This window comes from Narcine bancroftii, chromosome 5, assembly GCF_036971445.1.
Source record: "Narcine bancroftii isolate sNarBan1 chromosome 5, sNarBan1.hap1, whole genome shotgun sequence".
NCBI lineage: Eukaryota > Metazoa > Chordata > Chondrichthyes > Torpediniformes > Narcinidae > Narcine > Narcine bancroftii.
Genome location: NC_091473.1, coordinates 68,186,415 through 68,202,845, shown reverse-complemented (window position 1 = coordinate 68,202,845; position 16,431 = coordinate 68,186,415). Strand labels below are relative to the sequence as shown.

Genomic DNA, 16,431 nt, shown 5'->3' with positions numbered 1-16,431 from the left:
GAGTTGGGCAGAAAAGAGCAGATGGAGTTCAATCCAGGTGTGTTAGGTGATGCATTTTGGAAGGTCAAACCTGAAGGCAGATTACATGGTTAATGGTAGGATACTTAACAGTGTGGAAGAACAGAGGGATCTGGGGTCCAAATCAGTACATCTCTCAAGGTTGTTGCGCAGATTGATAGGACAGTTAAGAAGGTCTATGGTATACTGGTCTTCATTAGTTAGACGATTGAGTTCAGGAGTTGTAAGGTGATGTTTCAGGTCTATAAATCACTAGTAAGATCACACTAACGATATTGTGTTCATTTCTGGTCACCTTATAATAAGAAGGATGTGGGATCTATGGAGAGGGCACTGAGGAGATTTACCAGGATGTTGCCTTGACTGGAAAATATGTTTTATGAGGCAAGTTTAGCTTTTCTCTTTGGAGAGAAGAAGGATGAGAGATGTCTTAATAGAGATCTTCAAGATTATGAGAGGCATAGATAAGGTAGATAGCCAGCACCCTTTGCCTAGGGAAGGAGTAGCAAACACCAGAGAACATCTGTGACAAAGTGAAGGGATGAAGGTTTAGAGGAGACATCATGGATAAGCTCTTCTGCACGGACAGTTGTGGGTGCCTGGAATGTATTGGCGGGGTGGTAGTGGAGGCTGGAACAAAGGGGACATTTAACAGACTCTTAGACAGGCACATGAATGAAAGAAAATAGATGATTATGAAGTGGGGAGGGTTTAGTTTGTTTTTAGGTCGACACAACATCATGGGCTGAAAGGTCTGTACTGTGCTATAATGTTCTAGGTTCTCAATTGTAAATATAGAGTTCCAATAATGTAGGTATTTTAATTGAAATATTTGTGAGAGCAATTTTCTGACATTCTTCCAGGAAAAGATATGTTTGTAACTTAACACAATTAGCATATACCACAAAACCATGCAGCTTTCCCTGAAAGACTACTTTCAAAAATGAGGAAAAAAATAGTCCCAATGAATTAAATGGAACAAAATTTGAAAAGTGGTGTTCAATGCATGAACATTATTACATTTGACTAGTGCACACAGCCAACGAATGAATTTCTACCAAACACATAACTATTTTGACTCATGGTTGTAAAAAAGGAATCTAAATCATACAAACTTATCACACTCCTGTACACAGGTGTCTGTAAAATACCAACTGTACAGCACATTTGCTTCAAGACCTTCAATATCTGTCCTGGAATGACAATCATCGGTATCCCCTCTTGACCTCAGAGCTTGAAATTAATGGCTTATATCAGCTATACAGGTGCCTAACATTTTATCCAAGATTCCAAACACCAGCAACTTCCAAAACCCAGCACTTTTTTCGGTAGATGACATCTGCTCATCAAACATGGTTTTTACACATAAGCAATGTTAATTCCCCATAATAAATTAGCATACTCACCTCCAGAATGACTGTTCACACAGGCAGGGTGTTTATATTAAATAAGGTTGAGTTGCAGTGATTTTGGTTTTTGGAGGCTGGTTGTTTGAGGTGGGGTAGGTTGAATGAAATATAACTGAGTTTTAAAAATGTGCAAATATTCTGTTTTCAGAGGCAGACCCCCCCAATCCCCCATCATCCCCATCCCCATGGGTTAGGGTTACCTTCGATGGAAAGGTGACTCTTGGCCACCAGCACCCGGTGTGAGAGAAGCAGGTGGCGATGGCTCAATGTGGGAGCGATGGCTGTTTTCCTTACCCATAATCCCCCACACAGCTGGAACCGCTCTGCCAGAGCCAAGAATACACATCCAGCTGTGTGGGGGATTATGGGTAAGGAAGACAGTCATCACTCCCATATTGAGCTGTCACTGCCTGCTTCTCACCATGAGCCAGAATTTTCATCATTCATGCAGAAGGTCTTGGTTTTTTTTCCATTTCAACCCTTTCCAAAGATTAAAATCTCAATAAATATGGAGAATGAAGCTTGCTGTCATTTGATAACAATTGCTTTTCCATCTATATCAATATCTCTCATCCATCCCCCAAATTATTACCTCAATCAGTTTTGAGAAATATTGCTTTTGGATTGTGAACACACATGGTTGAAAAAGTTGGGAAGAAAAACTGTAAAACATCTGGTTCCCACTATAAACACAGCTTTAATGAGTAATTTTAGCCCATATTCTAATGGAACAAATTTGACTTAAAATGACTTGCATAAGCACCATTCTTCTGTATTAACAGCAGGTTAGGTTCCCATCATTACAATTTCTGTAATAAGTGTACAACTCATTTATGATGGTGTGTATTTTGGTTTGGACAAAGAAGTGAAAATACAGCAAGGATATAAACTGAAGAGAAAAATAAAGTAAAATGATTATGTCTTAGTGCAAGATGCATTGTGTGCCTTCATATACTTGAAGACCTCAGATGTAGGTACATTTTAGATCTCACTTCTTAATAACTTTATGATGCTTCCATGTGATTCCAATTATTTTCCTCCTTGATTATATTTTTTTGGTAGAAACAGCATGAAATGGCCATATTGTGTTTGCACATGCAAGAAATTTATTGAGGAGGAAATTACCTGAAATCTGTACTTAAAGAGTTTTTAAAACACACACACACACACACACTCTCTCTCTCTCCTCTCTTTCACTCACTCCAGAGTTGTGAAAGTGAAACTGGTCATACAAAAAGGATAGGAAAGATACTATCTGTATCAGGTTCAGTAGTACTTCAAGGTTATATGTTAGATTAGAGACTATGTGTAAGCAGAATGTGAGAGATTCAAAGCAACCTGTACATCACTGGAGAGATCAAGAAAAATATACAATAGTCTCATCGCAAATCTGAATGTTCATAGTACAAAGTTACCACAGGTAGTTTTTTTTCACTCAAGATTGCAGCAGATAATAAAATCCACAGGAAAATTGTTCACATTGTAAAAATTAAAAAAAAAGGAAATTACATGGGTACAAAACAGTTCAGTTAAAAAACACTCTTCCAACAAAATAAAATATTTTAGGTATTAAAAACCTATGGATGTGCAATTATTCTACATGGTAATACTGTTGACTACATAGATTGCACATTCCATTTGTGTACCCAACATGGGTTAACTAGACTAGAGCAAATAAGCAGAATGACTGATGAAGGGTTAGGAAATGCAAATAAAAAGCCAAGTAAGCTCTTCTAAAAACTGTTCACTACAGTAACTGTAATCTAGCTGGATTTTCTTTAATAAAAATCCCAGCTTTACTGTTATAACATGTACACTATTTGGTGTAACAAATCTTTTACTTAAGGCAGTGGTTCCACAGGGCAGTCAGTGCAATTGGGATGCACAGTCCTCAGAAATTTAGATCTCTTATCAAACGCTTTTCAGCTGCTCGACGGCTACCTCATTATTGCCATGAAGTCCCAGTGGTTGGTGCTGGGAAGCCAGTGCTCAGATATAAAAGTATCAAGCACATTCCTGGCTTCAATCCTGGCATAGAGAGAGAACAAATGTGAAACTCTTCCATGAGGTCCTTTCATTAACTGCATACACTCATCAAACCTGCATCCCAGTCTTGAATTATGCAACTGTTTGTCATTCAAAAGACATCAAATTTGCAGGGACCTGAGGAGACAAAATATTAAATCACTGAATGAAATAATAATTGAACATAATCTTTTAAATCCAACACATTCTACAACACAAGGACTATAAATCTGTTGCACCAGCAATTCTCAACAATATGAACAGATTCTTTTATCCTTCAAGAACCAAAGCTACATTAGTTTGACAACCAGCCAAAGAAATATACTACTGTATATTTTGTCATATAAGTCAACCAGTGGATAAGTTTACCCTTTTTCAGCCTCATTTTAAGGGTTTTATCATATATCGGGCATATAAATTGACCCCTAATAATTGTGTTGAATGAGCTGTTGGGTGTTGACTGGTGTGTAGGTAGACCTCCCAAAAATTGCAATGACTGAACTACTGGGTGCTGGCTGAAGGTGTTTGTTATCATAGAGGCTTCAGCAAAATGACAAAAGTATGAAGCAAATTTTAGGTTAAAAGTCATAGAAATAGCCAAAAAAAACAACTGAGCTGCTGCAAGAAAATTTTATGTATATGAGAAATTGGTAAGAGATTGGAGCAAGAAAGATGAGACTCTAAATACCAAAAAGGCAATGCTTGATGAGAAGAGGAATCACTCATTGGCCAGAGTTGGAAAATCACATTGCAGAATGGGTATATAGTCATGTGAAATAAACTAAGACCATTTGCACTGAAGTGGGCAAAGTCGCATCCAGACCTCAGTAAAGATTTTGAAGCTACAGTAGGCTGGTGCAACCGTTTCATGAACAGGAAAAGAACAAAAATTGCTCAGAAACTACCAAAAGATCTTGATTTTAAAGTTGTAAGCTTTCGCCAGTTTATTGTATGTAACTGGTAGAAACACCAGTTTGCATTGACATATTTTGGAAACATGAACGAAACCCCCATGAATTTCAACATGATAGGCAATAAGACAGTGGAATGAAAAGGTGTGAAAATTGTGCAATCCAGAGGTACAGGCCAAGAAAGGAGCAGGTTTACTGTGGTGTTATCACGCATGGCAGACAGGACTAAGTTAATACCCATGGTAATCTTCAAGCGCAAACTTAAACCTAAAATAAAATTCCCAGCAGGTATTTTTGTACATTTTCATGAAAAAGGATGGATGGATGAAAATGGTGTAAAACTATGGATAGACAATGTGTGGAACAGGCGATCAGGTGGTTTATGCAAGGAATTGAGTTTGCTAGTCTGGGATATGTTTCATAGTCACTTAAATGTGAAGACTAAAAGTAGATTAGAACTAAAGAATACTTACATGGCGATTATTCTAGTTGATTTGACATCTCTATTGCAACCTCTCAATATCTGCTTGAACAAGCCATTCAAAGACCATGTGTGTGAAGAATGGAATACATGGATGACAAGTGCAGAAAAATTGTTTACAGAAGGCGGGGCAATGTGTGCTGCATCACTTGATGTGCTGTGTGACTTTGTGCTCAAAGCATGGGATAAGGCGAAAGCAGAGACTGTAATAAAATTGTTTAAAAAGTGTGGTATCTCTTGTGCAATTGATGGTACAGTAGGTGATTTATTTTGGGACAATGACGATGAAGCTGAAGCTACCTCATCGGATATAGACTGGGACCTGTATGATGACCGTTTAAACCGTGAGAGTATGGATGTGCTTGCCGAGATCTTTGCCCTCAGACAATGATAGCGAGAGTGATTTTGAAAGAAGTTAAATATATTTTGTTCAATAAAAGGGTCAACTTATACACTAAATCGATTTTCAAGGGTTTTTTTGAGTTGAATTTAAAGTTTCAAAAGTATATCTGGCGTATGATTCAACCTCCATTTTTTGAGAGTTTCAAGATTCAACTTATATGCTGAAATATATGGTAGTTAAACAAGAAAGTCTGCAGATGCTGTGATTGTAGATTAATACACAAAAGTGGTGGAGAAACTCAGCAAGTCATAGGAACATAGGAAGTAGGAACAGGGGTAGGCCAAAAATGACCCATCGAGCCTGCTCCGCCATTCAATAAGATCATGGCTGATCTAATTTATGACCTAACTCCACCTACCTGCCTTTTCCCCATATCCCCTAATTCCTCTATCATGTAAAAATTTATCTAACCCAATTTTAAATATCTTGATGTTAGACCTGACTTTTATATTCTTCTTCACAAACTGCGGCACTCTCATGTGCTCCTTCGATTAATCACAGTTAATTAAACAAAACCTGCCTTGTGCATCAAGATGAACATTATGGCCACAGTAGATTTCTAATGTGATGATGACATCAAATGATGACTTTCACTTTTCTGCCATAAAAAAGATTTGGAGGAGCTTCATGTCAAATAAATCACAGCAGTTATTTTTAAATTTTATTAATCACACTGTAGTAACCAATTCCAGCCAGGTAAACCATTGTGCCACACAATGACACCCAAATGAACCTACAACCCCATACAATTTTGGAGGGTGGGAGGAAAACTGAGCACCCAGTGAAAGTTCACGGGGATACCTGGAGAACGTACAAATGCTTGACAGACAGCGCTGAATTCGAATCTGGGTTGCTGGCGCTGCAATAGCTTCATGCTAGCTGCTACGCTAATCGTGCCACCACAATTGTGTCGTAATTATTTGAATATTTCAGTCTTCATCAAAAAGACTTCCACACAACGGAGACAATGCGAAGTCTAACATAAAAAACACAAATGGCTTTATAAAACAGAGGAAACTGTTTTCCCTTGATCAGCCATATGAGATCTTTTTTTTTTCTTTTAATAATACCACTTAGAAATGAAAAACACACAAGCAAATCTCAAGATTTCATCTTGTTGAGCATTGCATATTTTTTGTTTTTTCTTCAGAAATCATCCTACTTTAGCAGACACATTTTTTTTTATTTTATGATGAATCGTCATCTTTAATCTACATAATATCTAAGTGAAGGTTTTCTATAGTGGGAATATAACTCATAGCTGGTGCCAAAGGCAATGTTTTACAAAATTAGTTCTGGTTTTCATTTGAAATGCTAGAATTACATGAATTGCATTTGGATACCAAACCCAAAAAATAACTGAAATAAAACTTTCAGCAAGTTCAATGGGTGAGTTGTTCTGCAGTGAAGAGAAAACTGGAAGAAATATATTAAGACTATACGATCTGTTCCATAAGAATCACACAAGGACAAATGAAGTGAAGATGAGTTCATCTATATTTAGAGTCCTGTAACCCAAAGATGGAGTTCTAAGTGATAACATTGTCTGGGAAACTTCTGGAACATTTTCCATAATGATACTGAAATCACTGCAGATTTTATACCTCATATGTAAACACTACAGTATCCTTTATGTCTTGATCATTCTTTTGCAATTGGAACCTCTTGTAAGATTGAATCCTATCTGCGACTTGAGAAAAAGTGAATTTTCTTTATTTTGATTTTTGTCCACTTTCATTAGGTCTGTTCATTTCCATCATTTCAATTTCCACTAAACTGAGCAATTTAAAGATTTTGTTTCTCAGTCTAGAGACTGTCAAACAGGGACACAAGATTTCAATATAGATGGAAACAATTTTTTGGAAAACAAGCTATCAAGGAAAAAAATCAGAAGTAACACACAAAATGCTGGAGGAGCTCATCACGTCAGGCAGCTTGCACAGAAAACAATCCGTAGTCAACTTTTTGGACCAAAACTCTTCATCACAAACAGCAAGATATGGGCAGATGTCCGGATAAAAGGGTGGGGAGGGGGAGGAGCACAGGTATTAGGTGAATATAGATATGAGGGGAAAAAGTAAGCAAGGAGGTGTAGGAGGAAGCGACGGAGGGTGAAGATGCACTATGACAGGAGGACAGAAGGGAAAGGAGTTGGAAACTGAAGAAAGGAAGATGTCAGTCAGATATGGGCAGCTGGAGAGAGTGGGGAAGAGAAGGAGGAGGAAGAATGTGGCCAGAGAGTTAAGGGAAAATAAGAGGTTGGTTGAGAAAACAATGGTGGGGATGGGGGTGGGGGTGGGGGGGTGGGGTGCAGTGGGAGGGGGAGGTTACCAGAAAGTGGAGCAGTTAATGTGATGCTGTCTGGCTGAAGTCTGCAAACATACAATACAAGGTGGTGTTCCTTTAATTTGCACGTGGCTCCAACCAGGCAATACAATTGGCCATGAACAGGGAATGAGAAGTGGAATTAAGCACAAAACATCCAGTCCTTGTGAAGATTTCCACTTTATTTTTCAACATTTTCACTATTCTCACATTATGAATGACCCAAAGGAAAATGGATATATTCAAATTTAAATATGAGAGTGCAAAAGAGGTAAACAAATGAGTATGTTCAGGAATATTTGAGTTACGTACAAAAGGTTTAAATCCTGAATCAACATCTGACAGTTTTCCACTTGGGGAAAAAAAATGTTTTGGGACTTAAAATTCTGTCTAACTTTGCAAGAAAATCTTGGGTATAATGGTGTTTTTCTAACTCCTGTCCATCATCCCTTCAGCCTTCTGATTGATCCAGAGTTCATCCAGCTCCAGCTCTAATTCCCTAATATGGTTTGTAAGGAGCTGCAGTTGGATGCACTTCTCACAGATGGTTAGGAGGGATACCGTTGGCTTCCCTGACTATCCACTTTCTGCATGAGGTGCATGCTCCTGTCTTGGCTGTCATTCCCACTGTCTTTTAAAGAGGAAAGAATGAGAAAAACCTGTCCTTACTCTTACATGACTACCTCAGCCTCTGATCACCAAAGCCTCAAATTCCCACTCATACACTGGGCCACTCCACAATGGCTGTTCTGCTTGACCTTACCTTCCTTTTATTGGTTATAGCTAATTAGCCAATGAAGAAATTTAAACAAGAACCTACCTTGTTTGAATAAGAGTTGGGAAAAATAAGATCATAACAAAGGGACGTGGATGAAAGGAGGTCAAAGTGCTTATGAGAAGCTCCTTCTAGAAACTAAAATATGCAATTCATTATTTAGAAAACCACCGCTCCAAATAACACAAAATCACAAGATAAAGGAACAGAAGTAGGCCAAATTGGCCCATTGAGTTTGCTCTGCCACTCCACCATAAGCTAAAACCATTCTCACATCTAGTTCCAATTTCCATTTTTTTCCCCATATCCCTTGATATCCTGACTAATTAGATACCCATCAATCTCCTCCTTAAACTCCCCCAATGATCGGGCCCCACAGCTGTATGTGGCAATGAATTCTACAAATCCATGACGCTAAAGAAATTTCTCCTCATTTCAGTTTTAAATGGTTACCCTCTAATTCTAAGACTGTGTCTTCTTGCCTTGGACTTGCGTGCCAAGGGAAACATCTTACTCACATCTACTCTGTCCAATCCTTTCAGCATTTGAAATGTTTCTAAGAGATTCCCTCTTATTCTTCTATACAATGTATACTGTCCAAGAGACGATAAACACTCCTCATATGTTAGCCCTTGCATTCCAGGATCATCCTCATAAATCTCTGAACTTTCTCTAACATTAGTACATCCTTTCTAAGATAAGCCCAAAACTGCACACAGTACTCCAAATGAGGTCTCACCGCAGAGCTTCATCAATACCTTCTTACTGTTATACACTATTTCCTCTTGAAATGAATGACAACATAGCATTCGCTTTCTTTACTGCCAATCCAACCTGGTTGTTAATCTTCAGGGTATCCTGTACAAGAACCTCCAAGTCTCATTGCACTTCTGAATTTTGAATTTTCTCCCCACCTAAATAATAATCTACCTGTTTAATTATTTTTCCAAAATGTACATTCGTACATTTCTCAACATTGTATCTCATCTGCCATTTCCTTGCCAACTCTCCTAAACAGTTCAAGTCTCTCTGCAACCTTTTGGTTTCTTTGACACTTCCTGCTCCTCCATCCATCTTGGTGTCATCTGCAAACTTAGCCACGAAACCATTTAATCCATAATCTAAATCATTGATATACATTGTAAAAAGAAGCAGATATAATATTGACCACTGTGGAACACCACTAGTAACCGGAAACCAACCAGAACAGGATCCCTTTATTCCTACCCTTTGCCTTCTGCCCATCAGCTAATGCCCACCCAATCTAATATCTTTCTTGTAATTCCAAGGGTTCTCATCTTATTAAGCAGCCTCTTATGTGGCACCTTATCAAAGGCCTTTTGAAAATCCAAATAAACAACATCTACAGCCTCTGCCTTGTCCATCCTACAATAATTTTCTAATTGCCTCCCTCCTTTCTTAAACAGCAGATCTACATTTGTGACCTTCCACTCCTTCAGAACCATGCCAGAGTCTATTGATTCCTGGAAAATCATTTCCAATGCCTTCACAAACTCTAAAGCCACCTCCTTCAGAACCCATGGGTACACCTCATCTGATCTGTGAGACTTATCTATCTTTAGTCCATTTAGTTTACCAAGCACTTTCTCTCTAGTAATCTTAACTGTATTTAATTCTGTTCCCTGAAACCTCTATCAGGTATATTGCTAATGTCTTCTACAGTGAAGACTGATGCAAAATTCTCATTTAGTTCCTCTACCATCTCTTTGTTACCTATTATAATTTATCCAGCATCATGCCTCTCTTTTCCTCTTCATATATTAAAAAAACTCAGTATCCTTTGTATGCTATTTGCCAACTTCCTTTCATAATTCATCTTTTTTTCCTATTGACTTTCTTAGCTTCTTTCTGCATGTTTTTAAGTTTCCTAGTCCTCTGTTTCCCATTAAATTTTACTTCCTTGTATGCCCTCCCTTTTGCTTTAATTTTAGCCTTAACCTCTCTTGTTAGCCACATTTGTGCCATTTTTCCTTATAATTTTCTTTTTTCTTGGAATATATCTATCCTTCACTTTCCTTATTTCTTGTGGAAATATCATCCAATTCTGCTCTGCCGTCCCTCTATCGAGCTTACTTTTCCAGTCAACTTGGGCCAGTTCCTCTCTCAAACCACTGTAATTTCCTTTGTTCCACTGAAATATTGATGCACCTGATATCAGTTTCTCCTTTTCAAATTTGAAACTGAACTCATATTATGATCACTACTTACTAATATGTTGGATAACCCTTCAATTGCTAACAACCTGTGGATGGTAGAAGAGGGACAGGATTTTCTTAGGTTAAGTTAAAAATAAAATAAAATTATCATTCTTTTTGAAAATAGCACAGGGGAAGAAGAGTTACTTGATTACATGTGGGATCTTATCTCAGCATGCATCGGTGCCCCTATTTTAATTTTATTTTAAATTTAAATTTTAGACATACAACACGGTAACAGGACCTTCCGGCTCACAATTCTATGCCACCCTAGTACAGCAATCAACCTACAAACCCCATCTGATTTTGGAGGATGGGAGGAAACCAGAGTATCTGGAGGAAACCACGAAGACTTGGGGAGAATATATAAACTCCTTACAGACAGCACTAGATTTTAAATTTAAATTTAGACATACAGTACAGTAACAGGCCATTTCAGCCCACAAGTCCATGCCAGTCAATTTACACCCAATTAACCTACACCCCTGGTACATTTTGAACAGTGGGTGGAAACCTGAGCCCATGGGGAAAACCCACACAGACACGGGGAGAACGTACAAACTCCTTAAAGACAGCGTGGGAATCAAAGGTGTTGTGCTAACCATTATGCCAACTGTGCTGCCAAAATATTGCTAGGCTAACTTTGCTGCCTATACATTCAGCATTCTGAAGTGATGGGTCCTTCTAGGACCCTCTAGTTTATGCCTCCATCTCCAACAAACTTCTGGCTATCCATCCCATAGGATGATGATGGTTCCTTTCAGTCAGTTTATGGGGTTTGATATGTGCATCTTGGAGTGGCTGTACAGGCCAATCCTTAACAGGCCCTGCTTGCCCTAGGTGAGGCCTGGAGGAGCAAAAGCTCTGTGGTGGCACTTCTAGTGCTTTTTCCTCTGTTGTCTCTTTGAGCTTTTTCTCAGTAGCGTCCACACCTTTTCTGATCATAATCCATATGAATGAACATAGGAACATAGGAAGTAGAACAGGAGTAGGCCAAAAATGGCCCATTGAGCCTGCTCTGCCATTCAATACGATCATGGCTGATCTAATTTATGACCTAACTCCACCTACCTGCCTTCTCCCCATATCCCCTAATTCCTCTATCATGTAAAAATTTATCTAACCAAATTTTAAATATGTTTAATGAAGCAGCCTCAACCACTTCCCTGGTTAGAGAATTCCAAACATTCACTACTCTCTGGGAAAAACTATTCTTCCTCATCTCTGTCCTAAATCTACTCCCGCGAATCTTGAGACTGTGTCCTCTCGTTTTAGTTTCCTCGGCCAGCTCAAAAAACCTTCCTACATCTATCCTATCCATACCCTTCATAATCCTATATGTTTCTATAAGATCTCCTCTCATTCTTCTGAACTCGAGCTAATACAATCCTAGATGATTTAATCTTTCATCATAAGTCAACCCTTTCATCCCAGGGATCAACCTAGTAAACCTCCTCTGGACCGTCTCCAAAGCCAGTATATCCTTCCTCAAATATGGAGACCAGAACTGGACACAATACTCCAGGTGCGGTCTCACCAGTACCTTATACAGTTGCAACATTACCTCCCTACTCCTGAATTCAATTCCTCTAGCGATGAAGGCCAACATTCCATTTGCCTTCTTAATAACCTGCTGCACCTGCAACCTAACTTTTTGCGATTCATGCACAAGCACTCCCAAGTCCCTCTGCACAACAGCATGCTGTAGTTTTTCACCCTTTTAATAATATTCAGCTCTTTTATTTTTCTTACCAAAGTGGATAACCTCACACTTACTAACATTGTACTCCATCTGCCAGACCTTTGCCCACTCATCCAGTTTAACTATGTCCCTCTGCAGTCTCTCCACATCCTCATTACAATTTGCTCTTCCACTCAATTTGGTGTCATCCGCAAACTTGGCTACACCACATTTTATCCCCTCCTCCAAGTCATCAATGTAAATGATGAACAGTTGTGGGCCTAACACCGACCCCTGCAGCACCCCACTTATGACTCTCTGCCAACCTGAAAAACTCCCATTTATCCCGACTCTCTGCCTCCTGTCAGACAACCAATTTTCAATCCAGGCTAATATACTTCCCCAGACTCCACTTACCTGTAACTTACTGATAAGTCTCTTGTGCGGCACCTTATCAAACACTTTCTGGAAATCCAAATATACAACATCAACATGTTCCCCTCTATCCACCGCACCCATTATATCCTCAAAGAATCCTAACAAGTTTGTCAAACAAGATCTTCCCTTTCTAAAACCATGCTGCGTCTGCCTGATTGAACCCTTACGTTCCAAAAGTTTCACTATTTCATCTTTAATGACGGCTTCAAGCATTTTTCCAACTACAGACGTCAAGCTAATTGGCCGATAATTTCCAGTCTTCTGCCTACATCCCTTCTTAAAAAGTGGCGTGACATTTGCTGTCTTCCAGTCTGCCAGATCCTGCCCAGAATCCAAGGAATTTTGGTATATGACCACCAATGCATCAATTATAACTTCTGCCATTTCCTTCAGAACCCTTGGATGCATATCATCAGGACCAGGAAATTTGTCTGGCTTTAGTCCCATTAGTTTCTCCATCACTACTTCCTTTGTAACAACTATTTTATCAAGGTCCTCTCCAACATTCGCATCCTTAACTCCGCACTTGGGCATGCTTGACGTGTCTTCCACTGTGAAGACTGAGACAAAATATTTGTTTAATGCCTCGGCCATTTCCTCATTATTTGCTACCAGTTTTCCTTTCTCATCCTCCAAGGGTCCTATGTTAACTCTGGCCACCCTCTTCCGTTTTATATATTTATAAAATTTTTTGCTTTCTGTTTTTATATTTTGAGCCAATTTACTTTCATAATCCTTTTTCCCATTTCTTATTACCCGCTTTGTTACCCTTTGTTGTCTCTTAAAGTTATCCCAATCTTTCAGTTTCTCACTGCTCTTTGCAGCTTTGTACACCTGCGGCTTCAATTTTATACTCTCCTTTATTTCCTTTGTTAATCACGGTTGATTTTTCCCTCTTTTGCTGCCCTTTTTCCTGACCGGAATATATTTTTGTTGAGCATTACAAAATATTTCTTTGAAAATCTTCCACTGTTCCTCAACTGTTTCATCAATTAGCCTGTGCTCCCAGTCCACTCTGCCCAATTCCTCCCTCATCCTATGATAGTCACCCTTGTTTAAGCATAATATATTAGTTTTAGATCTAACTATTTTCCCCTTCCATCTGAATGAGAAATTCAATCATATTATGATCGCTATTTCCCAGTTGGTCTCTGACTATTACATCATTTACTCTACCTATCTCATTGCACAACACTAGATCCAGGAGAGCATTTTCTCTTGTTGGTTCATTAATATGGTGCTTAAGAAAGCTATTGCGGATGCATTCTATGAAGTCCTCTGCCAGACTCCCATGACCTACTTGATTTTCCCAATCTATGTGGAAGTTAAAGATCCCCATTACTACTGCCGTATCATTATTACATGCCTCACTTATCTCTCTATTTATTTCCTGTGCCACTAAGCTATTGTTATTTGGTGGGCGATAGATAACACCCACCAATAATTTATTCCCTTTGTTATTCTTTATCTCTACTCAAATGGACTCAACATTATGCTCTTTAGATCTTATATCATCCCTCACTACTGCTTGGAGCTCATCTTTGATTAAGAGTGCAACTCCACCTCCCTTACCATCCTGTCTATCTCTTTGCACCACCTGATACCCTTGAAAGTTTAATTCCCATTTAGGGTCACCTTGTAGCCATGTTTCCATGATGGCTACCAAATCATAGGCATGGGTACCGATTTGCGCCTCAAGTTCACTAACCTTATTTCTAATACTGCGGGCATTCAGATAAAGTGCCCTTATACTCTTTGTCCTTTTAATAGTGACTTCTGTAATCTTTTCTTTTGATTTTTCTGCCCACTATTTTTCTTTGTAATTTTCTTAACACTATCATTGACCTGAAAACTCACTGCACCATCTGATTTTTTACTTTCTCCTCCCAACATTACTTTTCCTATTTTACTTTTCCTGACCATTACTTTATCTTCCCTACCCTTTTCCATATCACTCTGGTTCCCATACCCCTGCCAAATTAGTTTAATTAGTAAAATTAGTTTAAACCTCAATGAGTGACTCAGTCACCTCATGCCCCAATTTGATTTTTATTTTTTTGATCCCCTGAAGGTTGCAATTTACACAAGTTTTCACAGGTCACTCAGAAATGACATTCTCCCAGCAATTGTTGTTAATGTTTGGCAAATAGTCTTTTAGGATATAAATGGAAAGATAGAACAACTTATTTTGCAATGCAAAATCTAGATATTCACCAATTTATATCTTTATGATGAAAAATTGAATTCAAATCAAATTTATTATGCACTGAAAAACTTGTCTTAATATTCATGAAGCCGTACTTTTAAGTATGAGATTGATTGTACCTGTTGTCTGTTGCTTTGGCAGGCAGAACTCAGATGCTTAAACCACAGCATTGCATTCCCTCTATTACCAGCTTGGAATTTGTAAGAATTTCCTGGAAATGAAAATGAGAATGGAGTGGAAAAAGATAATTTTTTTTTAGTTCTGATACAATATTGAATTCAACATTACCAGGTTTTTGTTTCAAAAGTTAGGAAAACAGATTGTCCCATTGTGAATTGGAAAAAAAACAATTTTATATACTTAAACAACAATGATAAACATTTGCAAAACAATCATTTTCCTATACTCAGTTATAGGGATAGTTTGAAACATACATAAAATGAGTGGAAAATAAAACTTTTTCCATCCATTACTCACCCCTTTCAGAATCTGTAAGCTGGAAAACATCTGGATGCTCTGGGTCATCAGCCATCATCACCATCCAACCCACGACAGAAACACTCTTACTCAAACTTGATTTGAACTGAATAACAGAAATTTTATAGACATCAAAAAGATTGGGATCATGAAGGAACTGACTCCAATTGGATAAGCAGAGGAACTGCATTGCTTTAACAGTGGATAACTAAAATGTAAAATAAAAATGTGGAATTTTTGGGACACACTAGGCTGGATTAATGGACTTGTGCTACAGTTCAGCTTAAAACAAAACAAAAATGCTTTAACTTGTAGGAAAACCCTCTCAAGGCATCTCAAAAAGGGAAATGGATGTTAGTTGACAATAGAGGAAAATGATTGATAATGGAATGATGAGATGAGTTTGAAGGAAGTTTTACAGGGACACTGGATCAAGTCCAACAAGTCACATGATGCCCATAATCAAACAAAAAAAATCTGCTGTTTACACCCATCAGATATCCCTCCATTCCTTTCACATTCACATGACTATCTTGAAGCTTCTTAAATCTAAAAATCTGATTCCACCACCATATACTTTCCGATATTGTATTTCATTGCCATTTCTCTGCCCATTCTGTAGCCTCTGTTTCCTCAACACTACCTATTCCTCCACGTACCTTTGTATTATCTGCTAACTCATTTAGTAGTTACCTTCCTTATTTCAAATGACATTCTCACAGCCTGAAGAAACCTATCCATTTCTGGCCAATGGAAAACAAAATGCTCCAGCTGTTCCCTCACAGGACTGATCTTTAAAACTAAATAAGCAAGCAGTGTATGCTGTGAAGAGTCTAATGGGTTCTCTGGTAGTCATAAAATAGCTAGTGTACTAAGCACCATGATAGGACCAATTTTGATATTTTTGCCCCCTACCTTTCGATGCTTTGCCAATTTAAATATCTAATACCTCCTAAATGGAACTGCATTTGAATCCACCATCTACTCTGGCAGCGGGCTCCAGATATCAATTATTCACAGGCAGCCTTTGAAATGCCTTCCTCTCGCCTTAAATCTCTGTCTTCTC

The 16,431-nt window shown here is 38.4% G+C and overlaps 1 protein-coding gene across 10 annotated transcripts in view; it reads right to left on the bottom strand.

Moving 5' to 3' along the window:
• Window positions 1–2,104: 2,104 nt before the first annotated feature.
• ralgps2 (Ral GEF with PH domain and SH3 binding motif 2) overlaps window positions 2,105–16,431 on the bottom strand; it is a 486,036-nt gene continuing 471,709 nt past the window's right edge. For 4 of the 10 annotated variants that reach the window (XM_069937717.1, XM_069937716.1, XM_069937718.1 and 1 more), the window contains 3 exons: window positions 15,366–15,471; window positions 15,008–15,099; window positions 5,975–6,223 (listed from right to left, as the gene is read on the bottom strand). In XM_069937717.1, coding sequence (XP_069793818.1) covers window positions 6,164–6,223; window positions 15,008–15,099; window positions 15,366–15,471 — 258 coding nt within the window. In that variant the 3' untranslated portion in view covers window positions 5,975–6,163. Of the gene's footprint in view, window positions 3,591–5,960; window positions 6,224–15,007; window positions 15,100–15,365; window positions 15,472–16,431 lie in introns of those variants that run through there. The other 6 variants (XM_069937720.1, XM_069937724.1, XM_069937722.1 and 3 more) reach the window with 6 other exon arrangements.